The sequence below is a fragment of the Natrix helvetica genome, assembly GCF_964273705.1.
Source record: "Natrix helvetica genome assembly, chromosome: Z".
Taxonomy (NCBI): domain Eukaryota; kingdom Metazoa; phylum Chordata; class Lepidosauria; order Squamata; family Natricidae; genus Natrix; species Natrix helvetica.
Genome location: NC_138554.1, coordinates 43,592,075 through 43,605,204, shown reverse-complemented (window position 1 = coordinate 43,605,204; position 13,130 = coordinate 43,592,075). Strand labels below are relative to the sequence as shown.

General features: G+C 39.8%; 1 protein-coding gene across 1 annotated transcript in view; it reads left to right on the top strand.

Annotated features, from left to right (window-relative positions):
* NPEPPS (aminopeptidase puromycin sensitive) overlaps positions 1 to 13,130 on the top strand; it is a 103,852-nt gene that overhangs the window by 54,250 nt on the left and 36,472 nt on the right. The window contains exons 10-13 of the mRNA XM_081931848.1: positions 248 to 412; positions 644 to 748; positions 8,738 to 8,798; positions 10,343 to 10,452. Of these exons, the coding sequence (XP_081787974.1) occupies positions 248 to 412; positions 644 to 748; positions 8,738 to 8,798; positions 10,343 to 10,452 (441 nt within the window). The remainder of the gene's footprint in view (positions 1 to 247; positions 413 to 643; positions 749 to 8,737; positions 8,799 to 10,342; positions 10,453 to 13,130) is intronic.

Below are 13,130 nucleotides of genomic sequence, written 5' to 3'. Positions count from 1 at the left end.
AAGTTGCCATTTAAGAAAGAGAATATTTATGCTTAGCATGTATTTTTGACTTTTGCAGATAGTGGAGATTTTGCAGATAGTGGAGATTTTTTCATACAGACTTCATTTCTGCTTAAAAAAATCTAGAGTTATTAGCCATTTATAAGATGTGATACCTTAGAGTCTGATAGCTAAACATTATATTGTGCTTTAAAATGCAGCCTAAAACTAAATTGTTACTAGGAATAATTTTCTTTCTTCTGTTCAGGAATGGTGGACTCACCTGTGGCTAAATGAGGGCTTTGCATCCTGGATTGAGTACCTTTGTGTAGACCATTGCTTTCCAGAATATGATATTTGGAGTCAGTTTGTATCTGCTGATTACACAAGAGCTCAGGAGCTTGATGCGTTAGACAACAGTCATCCTATTGAAGTGAGTGCCACCTAAATTAGTGAAAGGTGGTGGTTTTTTGTTTTTTGTTTGCAAATTCTTGCATTTCTTCAAACGGAAATCATCTGATCATTGAGGGGACAAAGCACAACAAATTAGCAAATTATTTGATATCTTAAACTAAGGGATTATATTGTAAACTGATTTGCTTAATATTTATTTAGTTGCAAGCCTTATATTTGTTGTATAACTTACTCCTTTTCTCGTATCTAGGTCAATGTAGGCCATCCATCTGAAGTGGATGAAATATTTGATGCAATTTCTTACAGCAAGGGAGCATCAGTAATTCGAATGCTACATGATTATATAGGGGATGAGGTAAATATATACACAAACACACACACAAACATAATAAAATTTAACTATGGATGTTTGTCTTGTGTGTAGTGAAGCTTCTTCAAACAGTAATTCAGGTTCTGGAATTTACAGAGCAAAGTGTCAAGCTAAGGACCCTTTTATTGATCTTTTTAGTAAGATATAGGAAGCATTGATAAGTTGGTAGTTGTGTCCATCCCACATTCCTTATTAATAGGGATGTAAAACTGTCAGGTTTTAGCACATTTTCGTGGGTATGCCACGTGCAACCAAAGTCCTGTTTTATTGTAAGCATACTCATGCTATATGCTGCAAGCTAGGATTTTTCATGAAGAGACTGTTTTATAAAGCAATAAACGTATTTGTCCATGTCTCTCAAATTAGAAGATGTATATTGTGTACTTATACCACAAAATACTAATACAGGTAATCCTCGACTTATGACAAGAATGGAGCCCAAAATTTATGTTGCTAAGTGGGATATTTGTTACATGAGTTGTCCTATTTTATGACGTCTCTTTCCACAGTTAAGTGAATCGCTGCAGTTAAGTTAATAATAGGATTGTTAAGTGAATCTGATTTTCCCATTGACTGTGCTTGTCAGAAAGTTGCAAAAGGTGATCTTATGGTCATGAGACTGAATTTTGATCATCTGACCATGGAGATGCTGCAATAGTCATAAGTGTGAAAAATAGTCATAAGTCACTTTTTTCATTGCTTTTTTAACTTTGAACAGTCACTAAATGAACTCTTATAAGTCAAGGACTGTCTGTAATATCTGGTATTTAGTTGCTATTTCTATGGCTAAAGTATAATAATTTACAATTTAAATAGTATTCCATTCTACATTGTGAATATGGAGTTGAAATTCTATTCCATAGGAAAAAAATGATATATTTACAATTATTGATATAGAAATGAAAACTAGAAACAAATACTAGATAATAGCCAAGAAGATGACAACTACTAGTAGAAGAATAAAACCCAATCTTCAAAATAGGAAAAGTGTTTCTAATTGGAATTTAGATATGGCCTACTATATCAATTGACTGAGTTTTCATCAATATAGCTCAAACATTCTGAGAATTACTTAACTACAACTTTGAAAAAAATTGAACAATTAGGGTGTGTCATTTAATGGGGTGAAAATAAATTTTTGCATTTTTTTTCAGTGAGGTTAAAAAAATGTTTTTACACCAAAAATTCAAATCTGTTGTTACTTTTGAAATTGCACTTTTAGCTTGGTATGGTAAATCTACATCTGATCATATACTCCTCAAAAGTCATTAAGCTTATCTTCTCAAAATTATACCTTGTGCTACAAAAATTAAAGTTTTTTTCTGCATGAATCTTATCTAGCTAAGCAAAAATAATCCATGCAATTATAAAGCAACATCAGAAAATAATTATCTGAATTACAAAAATGTTTAAGCGAGTTGCATGAAGTCTTGTTTTAATTCATTCTTTGACATCAGCCACCGACTTGCTGCTTGGCCTCTGATATAACCCTCATGTTTACATTCTGCTTGTTGCTTCTGTGACCTGTTTCACACAATTCTCTATTGATTGGGCATGACAGGGCCACTGTAGTACTTGCATTGATTCATCAATTAACTTCTCTATTTCCTCTGTAGTCAGTTTACATGTCAAATGTGGCTCATATATATCTTCAAAACAGTCTATCAGCTCGATTTTCTTGAACATACAGAAAAATCTCCCAATGTGTCATTCTTTGCACCCCTCAAGTCAATGATCTTTTGTATACCAGTTCTCCTCTCTTGAATGTTATTGGATTATCATTTCACTGAAAGCGTACCATGCTGAGCGCTGAATGATTGGCAAAACAGCATCTACTACAGCATTCTTTTGCAGTGCGACTTGCTGCAGCTGGATCAACGCATAATGTGGGCCTTCAATCCAAGAATATTTTATTTTGATGTTGAACCAGCAATGGTAGTACACATCAATGATGTATTCCACTATCATTCTTAAGTTTTGGAGAGTTTTGTCTTTAAAGCCATGTTTTGGAACTCATATTTGACATAATTGCAAATAAAGTATATTTGCAATTGTCAACCAATGTGAATGGCTTATGGGCCCAATTTCCAGAAGAACCAGATATGTGGGAAGTTCTCCTGTCCTTATTGCCTGTGTGAGCCAATATCCATATGCTTGATCAGTAGAGAGATCCTTTATAACACTGTTGCTCAGTGAAATGAGAGGCTAAATAATTGAACTCTTGGTGAATGAAGGATCAGTGTCAAATTCTATTGCAGTGCCTAACATATTGCAAATTTTACTTGCCCATTTGTTGTTAGAAAAAGTCTTGCCATCCAAATTTGTGATTAAGTGCCTTAAAGGTAACTCATTCATGTGTAGTGCACACATCAATCAGATCAACCTCCGATCAAGCTTGAACTATACCCAGTGCATGGCACTACCTTCACAGCCAGCATTTGTAGAATCTCCTCCAATGACCTTCAAGCTTTTGTCTTTTCTTCATAAAATGCACCAGGTTGTCTGCAATCACTTGAGCAGGTTTTCCTATTTTTGAGCCTTTCTCTGGAGTGAAATGACAAAGATACCTTCCACCCAGCTCATTGGACACAGAATAATGTTCTTGTTTGATGGTACTATAAGAATTGCTGGTCTGAATTGTTTGCTTTCAGCATAACTTTAGTTACATCTATGTGGCCATCGAAGAAGATGCATTCTATTTTGCCCTTCTTACAGAGTTCATCAAATTCTTGATCTAGGGACTTTATAATTTTTTTCTGGGCTCTTTTGACTTTATTGTGGTCAATTATACTGTATATCTCTTGTCTTCTTTGGTGACCAATCCAGCATCTATGAAGGCAGCTGTGATAATGGCAGCAGTGGCATGTAGACAAATACCTTATCTTCTGCTTTTCATAGCGACATTTGTTATTTCTAATCTATTGTATTCTGTCTTTTCTTTTGAAGTAGAGCCATGTGTGTTTGGTGTAAGGCCTCTTCATAACTTCCATCACATTCCTCTTCATCATCAGTTGTCTGTCCTTCATTTTTATCATAAGAGATAATTCATTTGTTAATATCAAAATGTCTGGAACACCTCTACTTATATTTAGCAAGCCTTTGTCTCTCATTGTGTTGCTGTTTTTGCCTTTTGCCTAGTTGTTTCTGCTAAAGCACATCTGGCAAACCAATCTAGTGCAAGAACCAATCTTGTCTCTCTGCTTTAATGAAAGCAAGTTCCTTCAATGTTATCTTTGTCTCCTTAGGGCAGATAAGTTAATGTGAGCTTCTTTTTTTGCAGCCAGCAGGGTAGCTGAATTCGGCATACAGAACAATTTACCATTTGTAGTTGAGGTTGTCAGTTTGTCAAGTTTCATAATGAAAGTCTCTTTGACATCTAGCTTTCCTATACCAAGGAATATGTTTATGGTTTAACCCCAGCTCTCCTGGGTCTTGTTCAAGATTGTCAGTCATGAATTTACAACAGGGATAAAAAAAGAACTGATTGCTTGTTTCCACTTTTCCAGCACTTTTCGCTCTATGTGTCTTGCAAGACTGGCTGCTGTGTGGTTTCTAGCATCATCACTACTTTGTTCTCTTAACAGGAGGCATATCTGAGAATGTCTGGCAGTGTTGGGAGTTCAGACAGCAACAAGTCTCTGCCAGCCCCAATTAGGTTGCTCATATGAGTGAAGGTTCCCAGTCTTCTTCTCTTTTAAAAAGCCATTATAGATCAGTTATCTCACTCACAGGAAACAGTATTAACATTCGCAGACAAAATAACGTTTCACAAAAAGTGAAAGACAGCTGAACCTGTGAAATGAAACAAACAAAATGGTAAAAATTATATTGATGTAGTTATTTAACAAACACATCTACATTATATTAAAGTAACTAAAATACCTTTACAGTTCCTCAAGGCATGTCACAACTTTTGAGCACCCCTAATGTTTGGAAATTGAAAGTTAAAAAAATTGACATGCCTTAGAAATTAAACAGAAAAATGTTTAAAAGTTATGATATTTATGTAGTTATTTACCAAGCACATCTAAATTATATTAAAGTAAGCAAAATATCTTTACAATCCTCAAGGCGTGTCACAATATTGAGCACCTCTAATGTTTGTAAATTGTAAATTAAAATTTGACGCCCTACAATATGCACCCCAGCTCTGCTCTTGACACCCTTACTCATCATTGTCTTGTATAAGACTAACTTATGAAGTAGGGATTCTTTTTTGTTTGTGCAAGATTTGTATAAGACTGCATGATGAACAGTATTGTATTGCTATTTATAGATAATTTCTGTCATAAAGCCTGTAACTCCATTCACAAGAAGAATTCTAGTCAGGAACATCACCTGAGATTATTCTTGAATTTTGAGACCTGGCTAGAGAGTATTCCTTTGTTGAGACTAATTTATATAACCCTGGAGACATGGTGGGTCACTGTAAATTTGTAAATTAGAAAATTGTAAATTTCTAAATTCTGAATATATGCAGGATCCATAACTAAGTTGCACTGAATAGAATAGAATAGAATAGAATAGAAGAGTGGGAAGAGACATTGGAGGTCTTCTAATCCAATCCCCTGCTCAGACAGGAAACCCTATACCCGTGATAGCGAACCTATGGCATGTATGCCATGGGTGACACGCAGAGCCCTGTTTACGGGCAGGCCTGCCATCAGCCCAGCTCCACTGTGCATGTGCGTGGACAGCTGGTTAGCTGGTCTTCAGGTTTCTGCTGTGCACGCATATGCGTGGGGTGCTCGCATTGTATTTTGGGGCCTCTCGCAGCGTCCCCAGGTTCTGTTTTGGCTTTCAGGTTGGTGCAGGAAGGCTTTCAGGCCCAAAAGGGGTGCAGGCGGCATGCTACCCTGTCCCCCATTTTGGGCCTGGAAGGCCGCCTGCACCAGCCTGGAAGCCAAAAATGGCTGGGGGGGGGGAAGGTGCAAGTGTGGGGAGTGCAGGGGTGTAGTTTGCGTAAGTGCGGGGGTTGCACGCAGTGGGGTCGCATGTGTGGTGATGGGGCAAACAAGTGGGGGTCATGGGTGTCCCCCCGCACATTGCGTTATTGCTTTCAGCATGTGATGACAAAAAGTTTAGCCATCACTGCCCTATACCATTTCAGACAAATGGTTGTCTAGTCTTTTCTTAAAAATTTCCAGTGTTGGAGAATTCTTAACTTCTGGAGGCAAATTGTTCCACTGATTAATTGTTCTAACTGTCAGGATTTTTTTTCTTAGTTCTAGGTTGCTTCTCTCCTTGATTAGTTTCCATCCATTGGTTCTTGTCCTGCCCACATATGCTTTCGAGAATAGTTTGACTCCCTCTTCTTTGTGGCAACCCCTAAGATATTGGAACACTGCTATCATGTCCCTTCTAGTCCTTCTTTTCATTAAACTAGACATACCCAGTTCCTGCAACCGTTCTTCATATGTTTTAGTCTCCAGCCCCTAATCATCTTTGTTGCTCTTCTCTGCACTCTTTCTAGAGTCTCCACATTTCTACATCGTGGTGACCAAAACTGAATGCAGTATTCCAAGTGTGGCCTTACCAAGGCATTATAAAGTGGTATTAACACTTCACGTGTTCTTGATTTTAATTACATGTAAAAGAAATTAGTTTTTGCCATTGCCCTAATCTCTCTGCTCCCTATCCTTCATATTTTAAGTAAAACCTCATGCTGAAAAATATCTGCAAAATATTAAAAATGCATAACAAAAAGATAAATCTTGTCAGGTCTAAAATAAAACACTTGAAGAATACTCTAGTGCAGTGATGGCGAACCTTTTTTGGCTCGCGTGCCACAAGTGGGGGGAGCGCAGGGGGGGTCGAGTGCGGGTGTGCCGCACCCATAATGCAATGTGCGACCCCCCCAGTGCGCATGCACGCAAAACGCGCGACCCCCCCATTTTTACATGGTTTTTTTTGCCCTCCCCAGGCTCCAGAGGCTTTATAGGAGCCTGGGGAGGGCGAAAAGAGCCTCCCCCAACCCCCCGGAGGCCCTCCGGAGGCTTCAGGGACTGTCCGGAGGCTTCCCTGAAGCCTTCGGAGCGCTTAAAACCACCCTCTGAGCAAACCGGAAGTCACTTCCAGTTTGCTCGGAGCATAGTTTTAAGTGTTCCGAAGGCTTCAGGGATGGTTCCTGAAGCTTCCGGGGGGGCGGGGTAGGCTCTTTTCACCCTCCCCAGGCTCCTATAAAGCCTCTGGAGCCTGGGGAAGGCGAAAAATAGCTTTTAAAAATGTGAAGTCAGCTGGCCAGCACGCGCATGCGCGCTGGCCAGCTAACAGGGCAGCGCCTCACGTGCCCTGACAAATGGCTCCGCGTGCCACTTGTGGCACGCGTGCCATAGGTTCGCCATCACGGCTCTAGTGATTCATCTGCATCTCCTGCTTGCTCTGGTACAAAGGCACCCATATTGTTTTAACCTATCCCCGGCTCATTGGAAGGGCAAATTTTGCCATTATATCTTGTTCCATTATAAACATAAAAGTTTTTCACATTCTAAGCAGTCAATTTGCAATTAATTATTCCAGGGTACATTTAGAGGTTTGGTCTGCTACTGGGAGGATATCCTCTCTATTCCCTGGTCACTGTTTTGGGTGCTTTTGGCTTTTAGCATCAGAAAATCATGCTCAAAAAAAGTCAGTAAGTTTTCTTACTAGGTGAAAAAGTCATGGTATCTTTGTCTTTTGACAATCCATACATGGCAGACTCTCTTTTGCCTGTATAATGATGTAGTATAAATTTTTTCAAACTATTTTGATGATGAGAGGTAAGAGAGAATTCTTTTGAATATAACTATTTTTTAATCATTTTAATTCTTGATCAGGAGTTGCAAGTTTTTGTTTCTTTTAGAATTAATAGGCTCTAATGCCTGAAGCTGTATATATACTGTATTGTTTCATTCTTATACTATTTAAACACCCTTTTAACATCTTGGAATATGTAATTCCATTCACAAGCAGAATCCTAGTTATGAATCGCTTCTGAGATTATTCCTGAACTTTTAAGAAGTTTTAAAAAAGGATTGCATTTATGCAATTTTTATATTTCTAAAATTTCTAATTTTATAACAATACATGTTGAGATAATTTATTTCTCTATAATGAAAAAAGATAAATATGAGCCCATTTTTTAATGTTTAATTTTTACCCTTAAATAGATTATAAGCATCAGACTCAGTTGATCCAATCCTACGGCTTTCCAAAAGTGATAGAATTTAAAAATTATAGTTAAAAACTATTACTTGCTTTAAATTAAAGATACTCCAAGGCTCTGTTTTAAGCCGAGTACTATTCAACATCTTCATCAATGATAGGGAAATCATTAAATTTGCAGATGGCACCAAGCTATCAGGAATAGCCAACACTCCAGAAGATAGGCTTAAGATTCAGAAGAATCTTGACAGACTTGAACATTGGGCACTATCTAACAAAATGAAATTCAATGGTGATAAAAGTAAGGTTCTACATTTAGGCAAGAAAAACCAAATGCACAGGTACAATATAGGTGGAACCTCGCTCAATAGTAGTAACTGTAAGGGGGATCTTGGAGTCCTAGTGGACAATCATTTAAATATGAGCCAGCAGTATGCTACAGCTGCCAAAAACAGTTCTATCACAGTTCTAGGCTGCATTAACAGAGGGATAGAATTGAATATAGTTAATATGATTATTCCCCAATCATTTTTCTGCTCTGCCAGATTCAAAGTTACAATCTAATAAAATTTTTGGTGATTTCTTGGAGTTATATCCAAGGCTTTTGAACATTGTTTTGGCTCAGCATTTCAGATTGTGAACTAAACATTATTTTATTAATAAGGTCCATATGTACCACAAATATTGTGACAGTTAAATGAACAGTATTATACATGTAATAATAAATTTTGATTAATCAGAAAACTCTGTTCTTAAAAAAATGATTTTGTGGAAAAGCAGAAATGAATTAATTTTGATAATTTTGTTTGCTTTGAAATTCTTGTTTTATAGGATTTCCGGAAAGGAATGCACCTGTATCTTACCAAGTTTCAGCATAAGAATGCTTCTACAGGTAATCATAATGCTTGTGGTTTTTGTTTTCTTCTTGTTTTCTCCAGAGCGTTTCATTTATGAAAGGGGGTAACATTTATAAGTTATCCCATACTGAGTTTCTCTAACCAGAAAGACATGAAATGTAGTTTTCTAGCAATTATAAATTATAGTTTATGGAATCTTAACCTTTCCCGCAATTCTTTCTTAGGTGTATTACTTTGGTGCAATAGTAATCTACTACCAGACTCCCATAGTGAATTCTGAGCTTTTTCCATTTTTTTCTTCAATCCTGCTCAAAATAATCCAGTCTAGTATTATGCTAAATCCTTGATAAATTTCTTTTTCTAAAAGATAAGTGGTAGATAATATTGAAAACACTTTTGTTTTTAATATTGTATATAACAACATCCATATATTAATTTTGTATAGGACATTTATACGCAGTGACACATGCCAAAATCGTGGTACAGGTCATCCTCATTTAGTAACCATAATTGGGATTAACAATTTTGTTGCTAAGTGACCTGGTAGGATGTGAGAGATTGCAAGAATTGTGGCTGCTTCTAAAATGACACCTGCTTCCAGGATGGCACGAGTGGCTTCTGTATAGGAAGATGGTACAAAGCATTGGCTTGGAACTCTTAGAAAGACAATTTCCAAAAGATTGTATTTCCAAAAGAGCACCCAGGCGATGCAGCACATACTTTCCATTTGGGCCCTTCTAAAGGATTGCACAAATGGCTTGCTTCAGAATGGTGTTGGGCAGCCTCTGCAGAAGGCCACACATTGCATCAGCTGGGCACTCTTTCAGAAAGGTGATCTTCAAAGAGGTTAGTGGAGCAAGGGATGCTGGGTCGGCAGTAGGTCAAGGCATGTGGGATCCAGCTGGGCAGGAAGTTCCAAGGGGACAGAAGATATGCAGATGGGGGCAGTTGTAGCATCTTGTGGTTGGTCATAAGGGTGGGTGAATTGCCAATTGCCCACACTGTGATCATGTGACACTGGGGCATGTGGCGTAAGCACAGTTCTTATGTTCTTTGTTTAGCATTGTCTTAATTTTGAATGGTTGCTGAACAAATGGCGTAGTCAAGGACTGCCTCTTAATTAAGGTCACAGGACTAAGCTTGTTGATTTGCTGTGGAAGCACTGCGCTGTGGAAAAAAAGCAGCTCAGGAAAAGATCCCTTGTTTAGACAATCTCCATTCTGTGAGGAGAAAAAAAATAACATGAAAACAGTCAGTATTAACTGACTGTAAAGACAACATGTCACTGTGAAAAGCTGCATAGGTGGTAAATGTAAGTGTTTGTTACAAAATAATTTTTAATCATCATCATACATTTGAATGGTTGGTATTTGAGGCAGTCTCTAAATGAGGTCTATCTGTAACTATGACTCCAGTGATTCCTCTTATTTGTGATTTTTGCATTAGGAACTGCTCAGTGTCACATTGTTAAAATGAGTGGCTGTATAAATTCACTAAATAAATAAATAAGCAGGTATGAAATATTTTCTTTAGCATTAGAATTCAGGTTATTTAGATTGAGGGTTTTTCTCTCTTGCAGAAGATCTTTGGGAAAGCCTGGAAGATGCTAGCGGTAAACCTATTGCAGCTGTGATGAATACATGGACCAAGCAAATGGGTTTTCCACTGGTTTACATAGAAGGGGAGCAGGTAGGTATATGATTTCTGACATTGAACTCAGTTCAGGTAGAATGCAAACCAATGATTTAATTTTCCAAGTTTGCAAACACATTATGCAATAGACCTCCTGTCTTTGCTTTATTTTCTTTTTACTCAGTATTTCAAGTTTCCATATTTTTTTTAAAAAAGCCTTTGGAACAAAGTTGTTTACAACTTTCCAGTCATCAACAAACTGCATTTTGCAGCTACTGTATTTTTCAGAGTATGAGATGCACCTGAGTATAAGATGCACAAAGATTTTGAAGAGGCAATTTTTTTAAAAAAAGTTGGTAGGTAGATAGAGGGAGAGAGAGAGAAATTCAGTAGATAAGTAGGGAGAGTGAGTGAGTAGGTAGGTAGGAAGGTAGGTAGAGGTAGAGAGATAGATAGAGAGAAATACAGTAGGTAGGTAGGGAGAGAGAGAGAGTAAGTAGATAGGTAGGTAGATATAGAGAGAGAAATACAGTAGGTAGGTAGGAAGAGAAAGAGAGTAGGTAGGTAGGTAGGTAGGTAAGTAGAGGGATAGAGAGTGAGAGAAATACAGTAGGTACGTAAGGAGAGAGAGAGAGTAGGTACCGTGTTTCTCCGAAAATAAGACAGGGTCTTATTTTCTTTTGCCCCACGAAATACAGCCTTAGGCTTATTATAAGGGAGGGCTTATTATTTCTGGGGCAGGTGAGAAGCAAGGCGCGCCTTTTACCTTTCCAGCTCCATCGCGTTCCTCGCCATTGTGCTCAGGGAAGCGGCTGGTAAAACTTCTCGCGAGTTCAATCAAACATCTTGAAATCGCGAGAAGGTTTTTTTTTTAACCAGGGGCTTCCCTGAATACAATGGCGAGGAACGTGACGGAGCTGGAAAGGTAAGAGGCACGCCTCGCGGCCCAACACCGCCACCTCGCCCCAATGGTAAAGGCAGCCTGCCTGGTTCCCTTCCCCGCTGCACCTCCCACCCCTCACTAAAGGGACAGCGGGGAAGGGAGCCAGGCAGGCTGTCTTTATCATTGGGGCGAGGTGGGCAATGTTGGGCTGTAAGGTACGCCTTTTATCTTTCCAGTTTCGTCGCGTTCCTCGCCCTTTCGCCCATTGAATCCCCTTGTAAAAAAACCTCACGAGTTGAACTAATGAGGTTTTTTTTTACAAGGGGATTCAATCGGCGAAAGGGCGAGGAATGCGATGAAGCTGGAAAGGTAAGAGGCGCGCCTCGCGGCCCAACACCGCCCACCTCACCCCAATGGTAAAGACAACCTGCCTGGTTCCCTTCCCCGCCGTCCCTTTAGTGAGGGGTGGAGGGGAGAAGCGAGACGCGTGTCCTAGCGCTACCAGACTGACAGCTCCGTCGCGTTCCTCGCACTTTCGCTCATTGAATCCCCTTGTAAAAAAATTCTCACGAGTTGAATTCATGAGATTTTTTTACAAAGGGATTCAATGGGCGAAAGGGCGAGAAACGCCATGGAGCTGGAAAGGCAGGAGGCGCGCCTCGCTTCTCCCCTCCACCTGCCACCCCTCGTTAAAGCGACGGCGGGGAAGGAAACCAGGCAGGCTGCCTTTACCATTGGGGCAAAGTGGGCGGTGTTGGGCTGCGAGGCGCGCCTCTTACCTTTCCAGCTTCGTTGTGTTCCTCGTCATTGTATTCAGGGAAGCCCCTGGTAAAAAAAAACCTTTTCGCGATTTCAAGATGTTTGATTGAACTCGCGAGAAGTTTTTTTTTTTCACCAGCCCCTTCCCTGAGCACAATGGCGAGGAACGCGAGGAAGGGAACCAGGCAGGCTGCCTTTGCCATTGGGGTGGGCAGTGTTTTTTTGCGCGAGAAGGAACAGGCGGGAGGAGGTAATCACATTGCTGGCTTGCCGTTGTTTTTGCGGCGAGCCCTCTTTTTGCCCCGGAAGCTGTACCAGTAGGTGGTACAGTGTTAATAGCGGGGACCGGTTGCGCATGAGCTTAAATATTTGGGGGCGGGCTTATTTTCAGGGGAGGGCTTATTATGGCGCATGCTCTGAAAAGCCCGATTGGGCTTATTAGCAGGGCATGTCTTATTTTCGGGGAAACACGGTAGGTAGGTAGATAGAAGGATAGAGAGAGAAATACAGTAGGTAGGTAGGGAGAGAGAGTAGGTAGGCAGGTAGGTAGATAGAGGGATAGAGAGAGAGAGAGAGAAATACAGTAGGTAGGTAGGGAGAGAGAGAATAGGTAGATAGAGGGATAGAGAGAGAGAGAAGTACAGTAGATAGGGAGAGAGAGAGAGAGAGAGTAGATAGGGAGGGACAGAGAGAGAGAGAGAAATACAGTAGGTAGGTAGGGAGAGAGTAGGTAGGTAGAGGGATAGAGAAATACAGTAGGTAGGTAGGGAGAGATGGTAGGTAGGTAGGTAGGTAGGTAGATGTTTCCAGGTGTATTTATCCATGTGCTGGAAAAGGAAATCGCTGACAACCTGAAGCACCTAAGACTTGTTTCTACTGGCACAGCACTTGATCGATGTAATTCTCATCAATCACTCTAACTAAAAAGCTTTCCGAAAGGAAAAAAAAAAGGTTTTGCACTCTGCAAACCTCCCCAAAACAGTCAGTTTTTCACGAAAATGGGCCCGTTCTTTTTCAAATAAAAGGCATGAATAGCCTTGGGGGGGGGGGGGCTTGAAGAGTGCTCCTGGGGGCTGGAGACCCCAGAAATGAG